The 12,548-nt window shown below is 45.6% G+C and overlaps 2 protein-coding genes across 4 annotated transcripts in view; both read right to left on the bottom strand.

Annotated features, from left to right (window-relative positions):
- Window positions 1-12,548, bottom strand: part of cldn10d (claudin 10d) — an 88,033-nt gene that overhangs the window by 54,062 nt on the left and 21,423 nt on the right. The window lies entirely within an intron of this gene.
- LOC130131501 (oxysterol-binding protein-related protein 11-like) overlaps window positions 1-12,548 on the bottom strand; it is a 30,162-nt gene that overhangs the window by 7,052 nt on the left and 10,562 nt on the right. For all 3 annotated transcript variants that reach the window (XR_008812387.1, XM_056301201.1, XM_056301200.1), the window contains exons 6-11: window positions 10,485-10,683; window positions 8,918-9,063; window positions 8,145-8,285; window positions 3,443-3,893; window positions 2,718-2,904; window positions 2,076-2,258 (exon numbers count right to left, since the gene is read on the bottom strand). Coding sequence is in view for 2 of the 3 variants with exons in the window: in XM_056301201.1 (XP_056157176.1) it covers window positions 2,076-2,258; window positions 2,718-2,904; window positions 3,443-3,893; window positions 8,145-8,285; window positions 8,918-9,063; window positions 10,485-10,683 (1,307 nt within the window). In the remaining variant the exon portion in view is untranslated. The remainder of the gene's footprint in view (window positions 1-2,075; window positions 2,259-2,717; window positions 2,905-3,442; window positions 3,894-8,144; window positions 8,286-8,917; window positions 9,064-10,484; window positions 10,684-12,548) is intronic.

Here is a 12,548-nt window from a genome sequence, read left to right on the forward strand (position 1 = left end):
TGTTGTGTACACGAGCTATGATCACTTTAAAAGTGTTGTAGATGAGGAACTGGAAAAGAGGAAATAATTAGGCTCACTCTTCTGCTATGGAAGGTGAGGAACGGCCACGGCCAGGGCAGGTGCTGAGCTAAGAGCAAAATCCAAAGTGAAAAGATGAAGCTGTCAATGAAGAGCTGGTCTCGAAACATGTCACGTTAGCAGAAATAAATGCTTTAATTATTTTGAAGAGTCTGCAGTGTCGCGAGCTTCATCTTTTCACTGTGGATTTCACTCCTATGCTATGCCTTAATACCTCGATATTGGGTCTCTAACTTATTTGTGGCTCAGTTTTTTCTTTTACATTTTATTTGCAAAGTTCTGTTATTGCACTGTTATTTTAAAGTTATTGGACTGCAAGGTAAGTCCTAGGTAATGTTTAAAAGAGGTGCATAATGTTGTGAAAAGGCTAATTATATTAATCATAGTATAGGTAGTTTAAACAAAGGACAAACATGGGACATTTTAATGTTGAGAAGTGTGGGATTGTCTGTCATTAGGCAAAGCGCTCGAGTCAATGTAGTGATGAGGTCAACATGCCAACAGTAACACAGAAAGAAATATTTAAATTTGTATTTTAAAATATATATTTTTATGTTATTTTAATAATATTTGAAGTTGTTAATTTGTTTGCAAAATTGTATCCTGCTTTAACATGTGTGATTTCTTATGGGTCTCTGTGAAATGGAGATTTTTTAAAATGAAATAATAATTTACGGAGAAGAAAAATGCCCACTGTCTGTTTTTTTTAAAAATTTTAATTCTGCTGTTTAAACTGTTAAAATTTGGTGAGTTGATAAGTAATAATAAAATAATAATTTTGTCAATAAAAGATTTGTCAATGTCCGTGTGTGTACTAAATGCAAGTTTAGTATTGTTGAAATAAGATGTCCCCATAATGACTGGAAGTGACCATGACAGGAAGTGTCTTCTGCTTTGGTGCCATGCCTCTTATCCTAGGAGATGCTGTCAAAACTATCCAGCAAGCCTCTGGGAATCAGTCCAGTTAGTCAATAAAAATCTGAAATCTGAGCATGCTTACTTGAATGCGACCTGAAGTGAATGGAATGAAGACTTGTGTGGGAAGGCTGGGTCATCTGGAAACATCAGATTAACCTGAGATTGCCACTCAAAACAATCCAATTGACTGTCTTCTAGATAACAAGTTGTTAGTAAAATGTGCTTATTTGGCATATAATTTAGCATATCATATGATGCAATGTAGCCATCTTCTATTTGGAATGTTTTGCCATGTCACAAGCAAAAAATACAGACGAAGCTTGTGAGACATAGCAACAATAACTATGTTGCTATGTCTCACAAGCTAAGTCTGGAATGGTGTAATGATGAGGCAGCATGTAATAATGAACAGAGAATAGATGAACTGTTAATACGCCACAGTAAGCAAGATTAATTGTTTCCACCTGTAGTCCCCATTTACTTTCATTAAATAGAAACCTAGATGCCGAGTGTCAAGCAGGGAGGCAATGGGTATAATTTTTAGAGTATTTGGTATGACCCGGTCGGGGAATTGAACCAGCAATCTTCCGTTTACAGCGTGAGCACTCTAGCGCACTGATCTAGCCTAGAGCTGTCATACCTTTCCCTGCCAGGAGATGGCACAAATTACCCATATGAAGGCATGATGTCCCAGGATTTGCTCAACCTAGGATCCCAGGGATATGGACTTGGGGGGGGTTGTGACCCTTTCCCGGAAGGTCTCCCATCCAAGTACTAGCCAAGCCCATGCCTGCTTAGCTTCCGTCATTTGGCAGAGCCAGGGTACATGTTGGTATGGCTGTCGGCACGAGTTAAGAGTGTTGGATCAACATTGTGGGCAAAAAAATGACAGAAAAGCCAAATAAGGCCTGAGTGACGGGTGGTGTATGGCTTGCTGGGTTGGATATCAAGAGATTTATTTAGGTGGGCTTTTTATGAGTGCTTTCACGTGTTTTACATATGCCAGCGGGAAGGTGGTTATCAGAGGTCATAAAATTCTATAAGACAGGAAGGTCACAACAATACGGTTCCTCTCTGACCTGGATTCAGTCGGTCCTTGCTTTTCGTTGGGCCGCACATGCTTCTTGGTGACAGGCAGTTTGGTGACATCCACCACCCGCGTCTCGCCACTGGTGTAAGCGAACTCCAGGGTGCCGTTCCACTCACCTTGCACCCGACAGACCACGGCGTTGGTGGGGTTGTGCCTGACTTCCGCCGTCACCCTGTGTTCCGAGCGGGAAAGTTGATGGTTAGCGAGGCCCGTCGGCTGTCACCTCACCTGAAGTGCCACTAAGCTGCTAACAGTTAAAACGCTTCATTTCTACCTTGTCTTGAACGATGACAGCTTCACATTAAACAGATTTCTTCTTCGGGCGTGTGCCTTATGCGGACTCCAATAAATGTAAAATATATGAATTTATTCTAAACGTTTTGGCATGTGCTCACATTGCTGGTTCAGCTGTGTTTAAGTCAATGTTTGAGATGTATCACAAACTTATTATTGATCCCGAAACAAAAACTTCATTGAGTGAAGCATTTTTTTTTCTGTCATATGATGTCATATGATATACTAACTGAATATACAGACTATTTTAATAAACAGGAGGAGGCTATAAATAGATATCCTGTAAACAGTGGAATATCAATTGTGACTTGGGAGTGCCTTGCAGCAAGATACCCACTTGTGCAGCTTGCCACCGTAGAAGGGCTTAGTCTGGAACGTGATGACGGCCGAGTAGCCCGTCTTAGCACAGGTAACGTTGACCTTGCCTCCCAGCTCCACCCAGGGCACAGTGAGGATGGAGCGAGCGTAGGCACAGGGCAGCGTGAAGGTGTATTCCTCGTCGTGCTCCAGCAGGTACAGGCAGCCTGAACGCAAACGCACATGTTGCTAAATCAAAGCAATGTAAACGGTGGAGGACACAAGTTCCAGCTGCACTGACATACAAGCTAGCTATCCTTTTGTTCCATTCTCATGCGTGCATACTACCTTCTATAAAACATTTCACTCAGTGTAAAGCTCATAACACCCTTAGGAAGTGTTAGTGTTGTGCTTTGGTCATGACAATGGCACTTTTTATGTGCATGTACACAATAAAAGAGGCACACTGAGGAAATTCTGTTCGCTTACCAGAATCCATGTAGTAATTTGAACATTAATACATGTTCTAGATCAGTGTTACGTGCTACGGAGGACCATGTACATATGGGCTCTCATAACAACCCAACACTACACCAACTGATGTCACAGATCAGACCTCTCCAGTCTGGTTGAAGGTATGCCTTTCAGTGATATTAGCTGCATACACATGCCTGTCCATGGCACATGACTGAAGAACCCCAGGTGTAGATCACGCATGCTGGCTGAGAATAGTGTCAAACCTGTAGGACAATCATGTCCGCTTACCTTCCCCTATCATGGAGACTCCAATGGACATCCCCATGAATTTGCTTTTGGTCCACACGTGGGTGTTCACACACATCCGCTTCTCCTGGCACTCAGCATAGAAGCCAGACACGGGTGGGTGGTGCGAAACCTGCTCCGCCACGAAGCGCACTTGGTAGCAGTCCTGAGGCGCAGCCGTGCCTGCCGAGGGCTCCCTGGCCGCCTCCGGTCTCTTGGGCACCCTCCAGGAGCAGTGGAAGGTCTCGCCGATGATGGGGTTGTAGGGCTTCTTGGCGATGGCTCCCTTGCGCCCCTCGTGGAAAGAGGTGAGGTAGTACTCGACAAAGCGTACCATGCGGTCCTCGGGGCTGCTGCCATCGGTGATGGCCAAAAAGAGGTCCGGGTGAGACATGAAGTCCGCATACATCTCCAGCAGGGAGCGCTTCTCCAGGATGAAGGTGGGCAGCACCACCTGAGGAGAGAGAGAGCCGGGGGTCAGGGGGGAGAAATCAAACATGTCCTCTTCAGATGGAGCATTCCAAAAAGGGAAAAAAGCTTAATTTCCCCAAATATTTCTGACATCTGTCCTAAAATTATGTCCCAAACTGAGTACAGGTTTCCATAGCTCACTCATAACTTGAGGACACCCATGAGCCAATCACAGTTACTGATTACACTTGATCATAACACTTTCGTTCCCAACTTAAAACCACCTTCGTGATTCATCACCCAAAAAAGGGTGCAAAATCTGGATTCGGTCACACACCGATACTCAAAGCTGAAGTTCCACACCTGCAGTAACTGCAGGGCTAACAACACAAGTCAGCACAAAGCAAACTGCAACAGAATAATACAGCGGTGGTTTATCTAGTTCAGAGTGTACTTACTTTGAGAGAAATGCAGTTGAATGTATTATTAACTGTAATCAAGGTGTTGAAAGCAACTTTTTGTTTGGCTGGCTCAATGTTCAGAGTTATAAGAGGCTTTAGAAGCTCGAACTGTAGTCTGCAGCTCCATCCAGTTTCCATTTAAAATACTGATGGCAAATGACATCACGACTTATTTCAAATTCAACGGAAGACGTGTCATCTTAAATGTACCCCCTTCCCCCCCTTTTTCTCCCCAATTGTACTTGGCCGATCACCCCACTCTCTGAACCGTCCTGGTCGCTGCTCCCCTTGCCGATCTGGGGAGGGCTGCAGACTACCGATACATGTGGAGTCACCATCCGCTTCTTTTCACCTGACAGTGAGGAGTTTCACCAGGGGGACGTAGTGTGTGGGAGGATCCCACTATTCCCCCCAGTCCCCCCAGCCCCCCCCCGAACAGGCGCCCCGACCGACCAGAGGAGGCGCTAGTGCAGCGACCGAGACACATACCCACATCCGGCTCCCCACCTGCAGACACGGCCAATTGTGTCTGTAAGGACGCCCGACCAAGCCACAAGGGATTTGAACAGGCGATCCCCATGTTGGTAGGCAACGGAATGGACTGCTACGGTACCCGGACGTCCCTTAAATGTAAGTTTGAGTATTTCAATAAACATTGTGTCTGTCCATCGTACTCATAAATTAAAATATTTCACTGACAAAAAAAAAAGAAAAAGAAGAAGAATTGCAGCCCTGTCAACACGTTCAAAGTGTGGCGATGTGATTTCACTGCCCAAATTGTCGACAGAAACAGTCACGATGCAAAAATCCGGCAAAACAACTGGGATCACCGTTTTAACCAGAGTTTATGTTGAGGCCCTACTTTCACCTGTCCCGTTAGTCTGTGTGTGCCCTCATGTGGTGAGCTGCTTGCAAACAGAGCAGCAGCCAGTGGCTCGGAGGTTCCTTTCAGGTCACCACGTCCATCTGGTTTCTGCTTAAGGACAATGATTCAAACAGGCAACTTCGATCAAGAGAAACCAAAGAGGAGGCTATCCACGCACCATCACAAACTGATACTGCAGGATAGAATGACCGACCAGGCTCTCTCTCCCGCTCTCTCTGCCTGCTATTTGTGCGTTTGTCCAGCACAGATATTCAAGAGGCAAGTTTCAATGTGCGGATCTGTGATCAGTTTGGGCAGGGAGGTCAATAAAAGCAAGGCTAAAAAAAGGGGAGACTGGATAAGCGATCCTTAACTCAGGGCTTCTTAATTAAAAATAAATATGTGTAGTCTTCTTGCCGTTTCTGGCCAGGCGGTAATGTGCCTGCTGAGCTTTGAAGGCAAGGAGTCACCCTGGAGCCAAAAACTTGGTTTGCCAAGGACCTGTTTGTTTTTGGACATATTTCTTGTTAATCTTAACACTGTTTGTATGTGTTGTTCATGAATAAACAAACAAACAAAGCACAAATCCCAAAAAAAGAGAGATTAAAAACCAAAACAGTGCTATGCGGTTTTGGTTTTACTTCATTCAGGGTTCTTCCAGGTAGAAACGCAGGACTTTTACCAGACCTGGGTTTGTGGACTGTTTTTGAGGTATTAGCTTGTTGTTTGGTATAATGTGTGCTCAAACAGGTGAGATGTTGGGTTGTACACTTAATACACAGGTCATATTACTGGGCAGATTATTCTACATCAACACACCACATCTCACAGTGACGATACTGGGTCCACAACAACAACATGCGAAGCGATACCGTCTTCTTTTTTTTGGGGGGGGGGGGGGGTTTCCCCTCCCTTTTTCTCCCCAATTGTGCCTGGCCAATTACCCCACTCTTCTGAACCGTCCTGGTCGCTGCTCCACCCCCTCTGCCGATCTGGGGAGGGCTGCAGACTACCACATGCCTCCTCCGATACATGTGGAGTTGCCAGTGGCTTCTCCTCACCTTACAGTGAGGAGTTTTGCCAGGGGGACGTAGCACGTGGGAGGGTCACGCTATTCCCCCCAGGTGTCCCGATCAACCTGAGGAGACGCTAGTGCAGCGACCAGGACACATACCCACATCCGGCTTCCCACCTGCAGACAAGGCCAATTGTGTCCGTAGGGACGCCCGACTAAGCTGGAGATAACACGGGGGTTTGAACCAGCGATCCCCATGTTGGTAGGCAACGGAAAGCTATACCTTCCTCTGATCTGTACAACAAAAGCAGCCCATTCCTATACTGACGGTTTAGCGCAATTTCCTAACGTTTCAGGACTTCCTGGTGTTTCTGGACATTATTCTTCACGTATCAGTTTGCATCCGTCAGTCATTTGTCACATTATCAGTATGTCCTAGACACCTACAGTATGTTTGGATGTCAGTTCCTGTTTATGTTAGAGGTCATCAAACAAACCAGTGAGTGTGGCTTAATTAAACAGTGTTCAACTGATACTTTTCCGATGAGGCATCAAGTTCAAGTTTACAGCTATGTTTTAGTTCCATGTCCACCCATCACTTTGATTCGGAAGATAGTTATGCTGCGGTGCCAATTACACTGACTGGAAAAGAGCAGAAATGCCCTTTTCTGCTCTTTTTCTGCATTCTTTAGTAAAAAGGAGGTCATCACTCAGTTCAGGGTTTTCTGATTTACAGAAATGCCTGCCAATAAGATGTTTGATGTCTGTTTTTTTCTTTCTCTCTTTTTCTCCCCAATTGTACTTGGCCAATTACCCCACTCTTCCGAGCTGTCCCGGTCGCTGCTCCACCCCCGCTCTGCCGATCCGGGGAGGGCTGCAGACTACCACATGCCTCCTCCCATACATGTGGAGTCGCCAGCTGCTTCTTTCCACCTGACAGTGAGGAGTTTCACAAGGAGGACGTAGCGCGTGGGAGGATCACGCTATTCCCCCCGGTTCCCCCTCCCCCCTGAGCAGGCGCCCTGACCGACCAGAGGAGGCACTAGTGCAGCGACCAGGACACATACCCACGTCCGGCTTCCCACCTGCAGACACGGCCAATTGTGCCTGCAGGGACAGCCGACCAAGACGGAGGTAAAACGGGGATTCGAACCACCGATCCCCATGTAGGCAACGGAATAGACCGCTACGCTACCCGGACGCCCAATGTTTGATGTCTTCTAATCAAGTCTATGAGTAAAGCCGCAGTAAAGTGTGTACGAGGTAGAGCAGAGGACTAGAGGCGGCACCAAGGTACCCATAACGCAAGTCTTCAAAGGTATTATGGCTGAGAAAATGGTCTCTCATCACTGCATACTTCATTCCAGTTTTACCAAAGGGATTTTGCAAGCAAAACAAGGGAAAACAGAAAAGACTGCTGACTGGCACAGCTCAGGATAGCTTGGCAGTGTTTGATTGACGTTATCGGCAAAGCTGGAACGTGTCTTTAATCAAGTAGATAGGTTTAATGAAGCTACACATTCGTATCTCCAAGATAGGGACTTAATCGGATCCTATTAGCAATGGCATGTTAGTTAAAGAGAGTGGAGTGGGGGTGAGTAGCAAACCTCAACACTGTGCTTTAGGTGACCAACCACTCACTTATCTGAAGTAGTGGTGAGGGTTAAGCAAAAAACCCTGGTGTGAGCTTTTAAGAGTCTCACAGTCAAATTGCGGCTCTACAATCACAAAATCTGTTCAATTTATTCAGGCTGACACAAAATGTTAACTCTATCTTAAGCCGGTATCACACAGAGTGTTATCAAACACCACGTGTGTGTGTGTGTGTGTGTGTGTGTGTGTGTGTGTGTGTGTGTGAGAGAGAGAGAGAGTGTGCACATGCATATACAGTATATCTACTTGGGGTCAGTCAGGTTTGTTTTGCTGCCTGGCAGTAGGTGGAACTCGACCTACCCGTGTGAGGTCCATGCCCAGCTTCAGCTGGGACAGCAGGTGTAGAATTACGCTCCTCTCTTCCTCCACGGCAACCAGGTCCTCCTCCTTGTCTGTGAAGGAGTCCTCCAGCTCGTCATCTGCATCTATCTCCTCCTGCTCCTGATAGAGGAAAGAGCTGGGTGGAGTGATCCATAATACATACATCGTGAATGATTGTGGAGAGAGAAATAACAGAAATTGGGTATTTTGATGTCTTTGTAGATGCTAGTGACAGTGATGAAATTCACTACAAGAAAACAATCCACAAAGGCACTTACCCTGCAGCAGTCCGCATCCTATATGCTTCACTGATTGTAAATGTATCATTTCCTTAAGCACATGTCCTTTAATTTGTCACTTTAAGAGAATGGGACATATGGCTGCACTAACTAAATTATAACTGCAACAGTATGTTTTTGTGGACACTCCTTGTATGTATTGTGTGGTTTTATGTTTACCGTTATCTTTGAGCACACCGAAACAAATTCCAAATCAACGGCAAAGTTGATATGGCAATAAATTATTGAATCAATTGTGCGGCAAACTTGGCTACAGGAAAAAAATGAATATTTCAAGAAGGGCCGGTATCGTAACAACTTTTAGAGTAAATAAACATCAAATCAGGACATGAATTCCAGAATAAACATGAGGAATGACAATTTACTACATCGTACTACATGCACTGACAAACCAGTGGGCGGGAAACTCATCTAAAGCACTCCCATGGAGGGGGACTTTCCTTGTGGCCTTACCCCAGAGAAGCTGCAGGACTCGGGGGTGCTGAGCTCCAGGCGGCTGCCCTCCAGCGGACTCTCGCCCGTTGCGAAGCTGGCCAGGGAACTGCTGCCGTTCTTCAGGATGTCGGGCAGCTTAGGCTCCAGCCACTCAATGGTGGGCCCTGCCACGGTGGAAGTACAAGACACAGTGGTAGGTTCAGAGGCACTCATCGTGCTTTACCCACCTCCCTCCTTGTGAGGGCCCTCTGGCAGTCACAGCTGCACACACACACACACACACATATACACTCACAAACACACACACACACACACTTTGCGCACACAACCCTGCACTCAATTGACCACTTGCAGCATGCTATTGCTTGGCTGCTGGCTTGAAAAGATGGTTATTCCCTCGACAGCTGTCCTAAACCAACAGGAGTGAAACCTAACACACCGACTCAACAACAAAGGGAGTGTTAGGATACCTCGGCTCCGCCGACAGGAAACATCCTCCTCCTCTGATTGGTTAAACCCTATCAGGGCGATGCAGGTTTTTCTTTATGCATCTTTGGAAGAAGGTAGATCTCAGTCAAATTAGCCTTGTGCATCACATGACAACGTAATCTGATTGGCTGTCGTGAAGTCCTATCCTGAGTCTGGTCCAATTAAATATACATTGCGTAACAAGATCTTCTGTGTTAAAGTGGGACATTAGCCACCGCCCCCCACAACTCCAATCATTTTGTGTAGAATGGGGTCAAGATATCAGCCAGCCAAACATTTCACGTGTTCTACAGGCTGTTCTGGGGTTCTGCATCTCACAGAGGTTCAGCGTGAAGAGAAATGAGCATTGCACCCCATCCTGACTACAATACTGATGGGCATTTTGACCATGTGAGATCTAATTACCTTCGAGACAGGTGGTAAGAATAGGTATGGTCCTACATCAATAATGCACAATAATTCCACCGTCGCACCAACATGGCGCAGTTGGGTCCGGGCCTATGATTTGTGGGATGAAGTGTACATAGGCCCAGCCAGGACAGTATCCGCAAATCCAAGCTACTTGAAAAAAATGGCTAACTTAAAATATGAAAAGTCTTGATCTTTTATGTTACATAATTTCTCATGTTGACAACCCAGGTCAGAGAAACAGAACAAGGTCAACTTTTAGCTTACAACAACAGTGGCATTCTCAAGCCATGTGCTGATAATCCAACACTGAAAAATTGAAATCCAGAATGGTACTGCTCCTTGATTTAACACACCACTTACCAGGAAATTCTCACTAAAAAAAGATCAAGATCAAAACAACCATCATCCCCACTGAATAAATACCATTGGTGCATTTATTTGGTATTTTATAAGGACAAGTAGTGTTTACAGGGCTGCCCTTGTTTCACATCTGAAGTCATCCTCTGTTTTAGGTATGGTACATATATGTGCTGAATATGACGTGACAGAAACCAATATCGGATCAAATGGCTCAAAGATATCATAGAGTAGTGTGCCCGCTCTCTTGTCTCTTTTTCTTACATGCACACAAACAAATACACACTCAAATATAACTTCCTTCCAAAGCTTTCAAACTGTCACTTACCTCCGAAGGAGACTCTCTGCCTTGACACCTGTTGCAGATGCAGGATGTGCAGGCAGTCGTTGAGGCAGTTCATGGTGGCCATGGAGGTAGCCTTGAGCATCAGCAGGTCCTGGTCAAGTGGGGAGAGGCCTGGGGCCGGTGGCAGGCCCTCAATGCTCTGGATCAGGTCTTTGTGCTGGCCCTGGGCCTGGCTCATCATCTAGAGATCACATGTAAAAGGTAGGCGAATTACATTTACATTTATCAGTGACGCAAGCAGAGTGAGACAAGGAGCACAGCATTAGGACAGAAATGGAAGATATTCAGCAAAAAGGTCCCCAAGTAGGGCTGAACAACATATTTATGATATGTATTACTATATTAGACATATAACACATCTCTGACTCCCGGACCATCAGTACCAGCACCCCTTAAGGCTGTGTCCTTTCCCCTTTGCTCTTCTCCCTGTATACCAACAGCTGAACCTCCAGTCACCAGTCAGTCAAGCTCCTAAAGTTTGCTGATGATACCATCGCCATTGGGCTCATCTCTGTTGGGGACGAGTCCGCCTACAGGTGGGAAGTTGACCATCCTGGTGCGGCCAAAACAACTTGGATCTCAACACTGTAAAGACAGTTGAGATGGTTGGGGACTTCAGAAAGTAACCAGTCCCCATCACCTTGTGTGGCTCCCCCATCGACACTGTGGAATCCTTCCACTTCCTGGGCACCATCATCACCCAGGACCTCAAGTGAAGAACATACAGCAGAGGATGTGCTTCCTGCGGCAGCTGAAAAAGTTCAACCTGCCAAAGCCAAAATGGTGCACTTTTTCACCGCCATCATTAGGTACATCCTCACCTCCTCCATCAATATCTGGTATGCTGCTGCCACTGCCAAGGACAAGGACAGACTGCAGCGTATCATTCCCTCTGCTAAGGGTGACTGGCTGCAACCTGCCATCCCTCCAGGACCTACATGCCTCCAGGACACTGAGGTGAGCAGGAAAGATCATGGCCGACCCTTCCCACCCAGGCCATGATCTCTTCATAACACTCCCCTCTTGCAAGAGGCTAAGGTCCATAAAAACCAGGACCTCGTGCCACAAGAACAGCTTCTTCCCTACAGCAGTAGCCCTTTCTAACAAGCCCCCAGACAGCCAGGGATCCTGACATTGCCTCCTACCTCCACCCCATTTTATCTTCTCTTCTATTGTGCTCTCTGTATAGACACCTTTCGTAAAACCTGCATTACCCTGTAAATAACTCTTATTCTGTAAAAAACTTGTTAAACTTCTCATTTAAATTTTTGTAAAAACAGCTCCTGCCACCCAGTGCCGGGCATCAGGGGCTGCCACGTGGTCTCATGTTCAACTCTGAACCGGTGTTGATTGCACCTTACTTTTATTTTCATTTCATTTTATCTTGTACAAATATTTAATTTATTCTCTTTAACTTTTATCTTTACTATTTACTGTTAATTTTCCCCTCTTGCACCAACATACCAAGGCAAATTCCTTGTATGTTCTTGTACTTGGCAGAAAAATTATGATTCTGATAATTTCACCAGATATATAGAGCTTTTAACTTTCAAAGCAAGATAGCCATCCATCCATCCATTATCTGAAACGCTTATCCTGCTTGCGGGGATGCTGGAGCCTATTCCAGCAAGATATGTCAAGTGCAATTAGTGTAAGTGTGCAACAATTCTGTTTTTGCAAGGTGTTGAACAAAAGTGTGATGGGCACTGTATTACGGTGTATTATCATAGTGACATTGCCTCCAGGATGTTTTACTATGCAGTAGGCATTTGTGTGTTGCGTTCAGAGTGTGGCTCTTGGTAAGTTTTGTGTAAGACCAACAGTTGAGGCTGTGGACATGTTCCAATATTGTCATGTCTGGTCTGTTTAGAAGCATAGCGCAAACCACTGGCCTATTCACTGTGTGGATTTTTGTTACTGTTGTTGCTCGAGTGATTATAAAAACACTGCAACAGTGAATTGTTTTTCTGTCAATTTGTGTTACCTGCATGGCTAAATTTACTCTGTATGAAGTGAAGTGTTATTGACAGCATTGACTGTACGTAG

The sequence above is a fragment of the Lampris incognitus genome, chromosome 21, assembly GCF_029633865.1.
Source record: "Lampris incognitus isolate fLamInc1 chromosome 21, fLamInc1.hap2, whole genome shotgun sequence".
Taxonomy (NCBI): domain Eukaryota; kingdom Metazoa; phylum Chordata; class Actinopteri; order Lampriformes; family Lampridae; genus Lampris; species Lampris incognitus.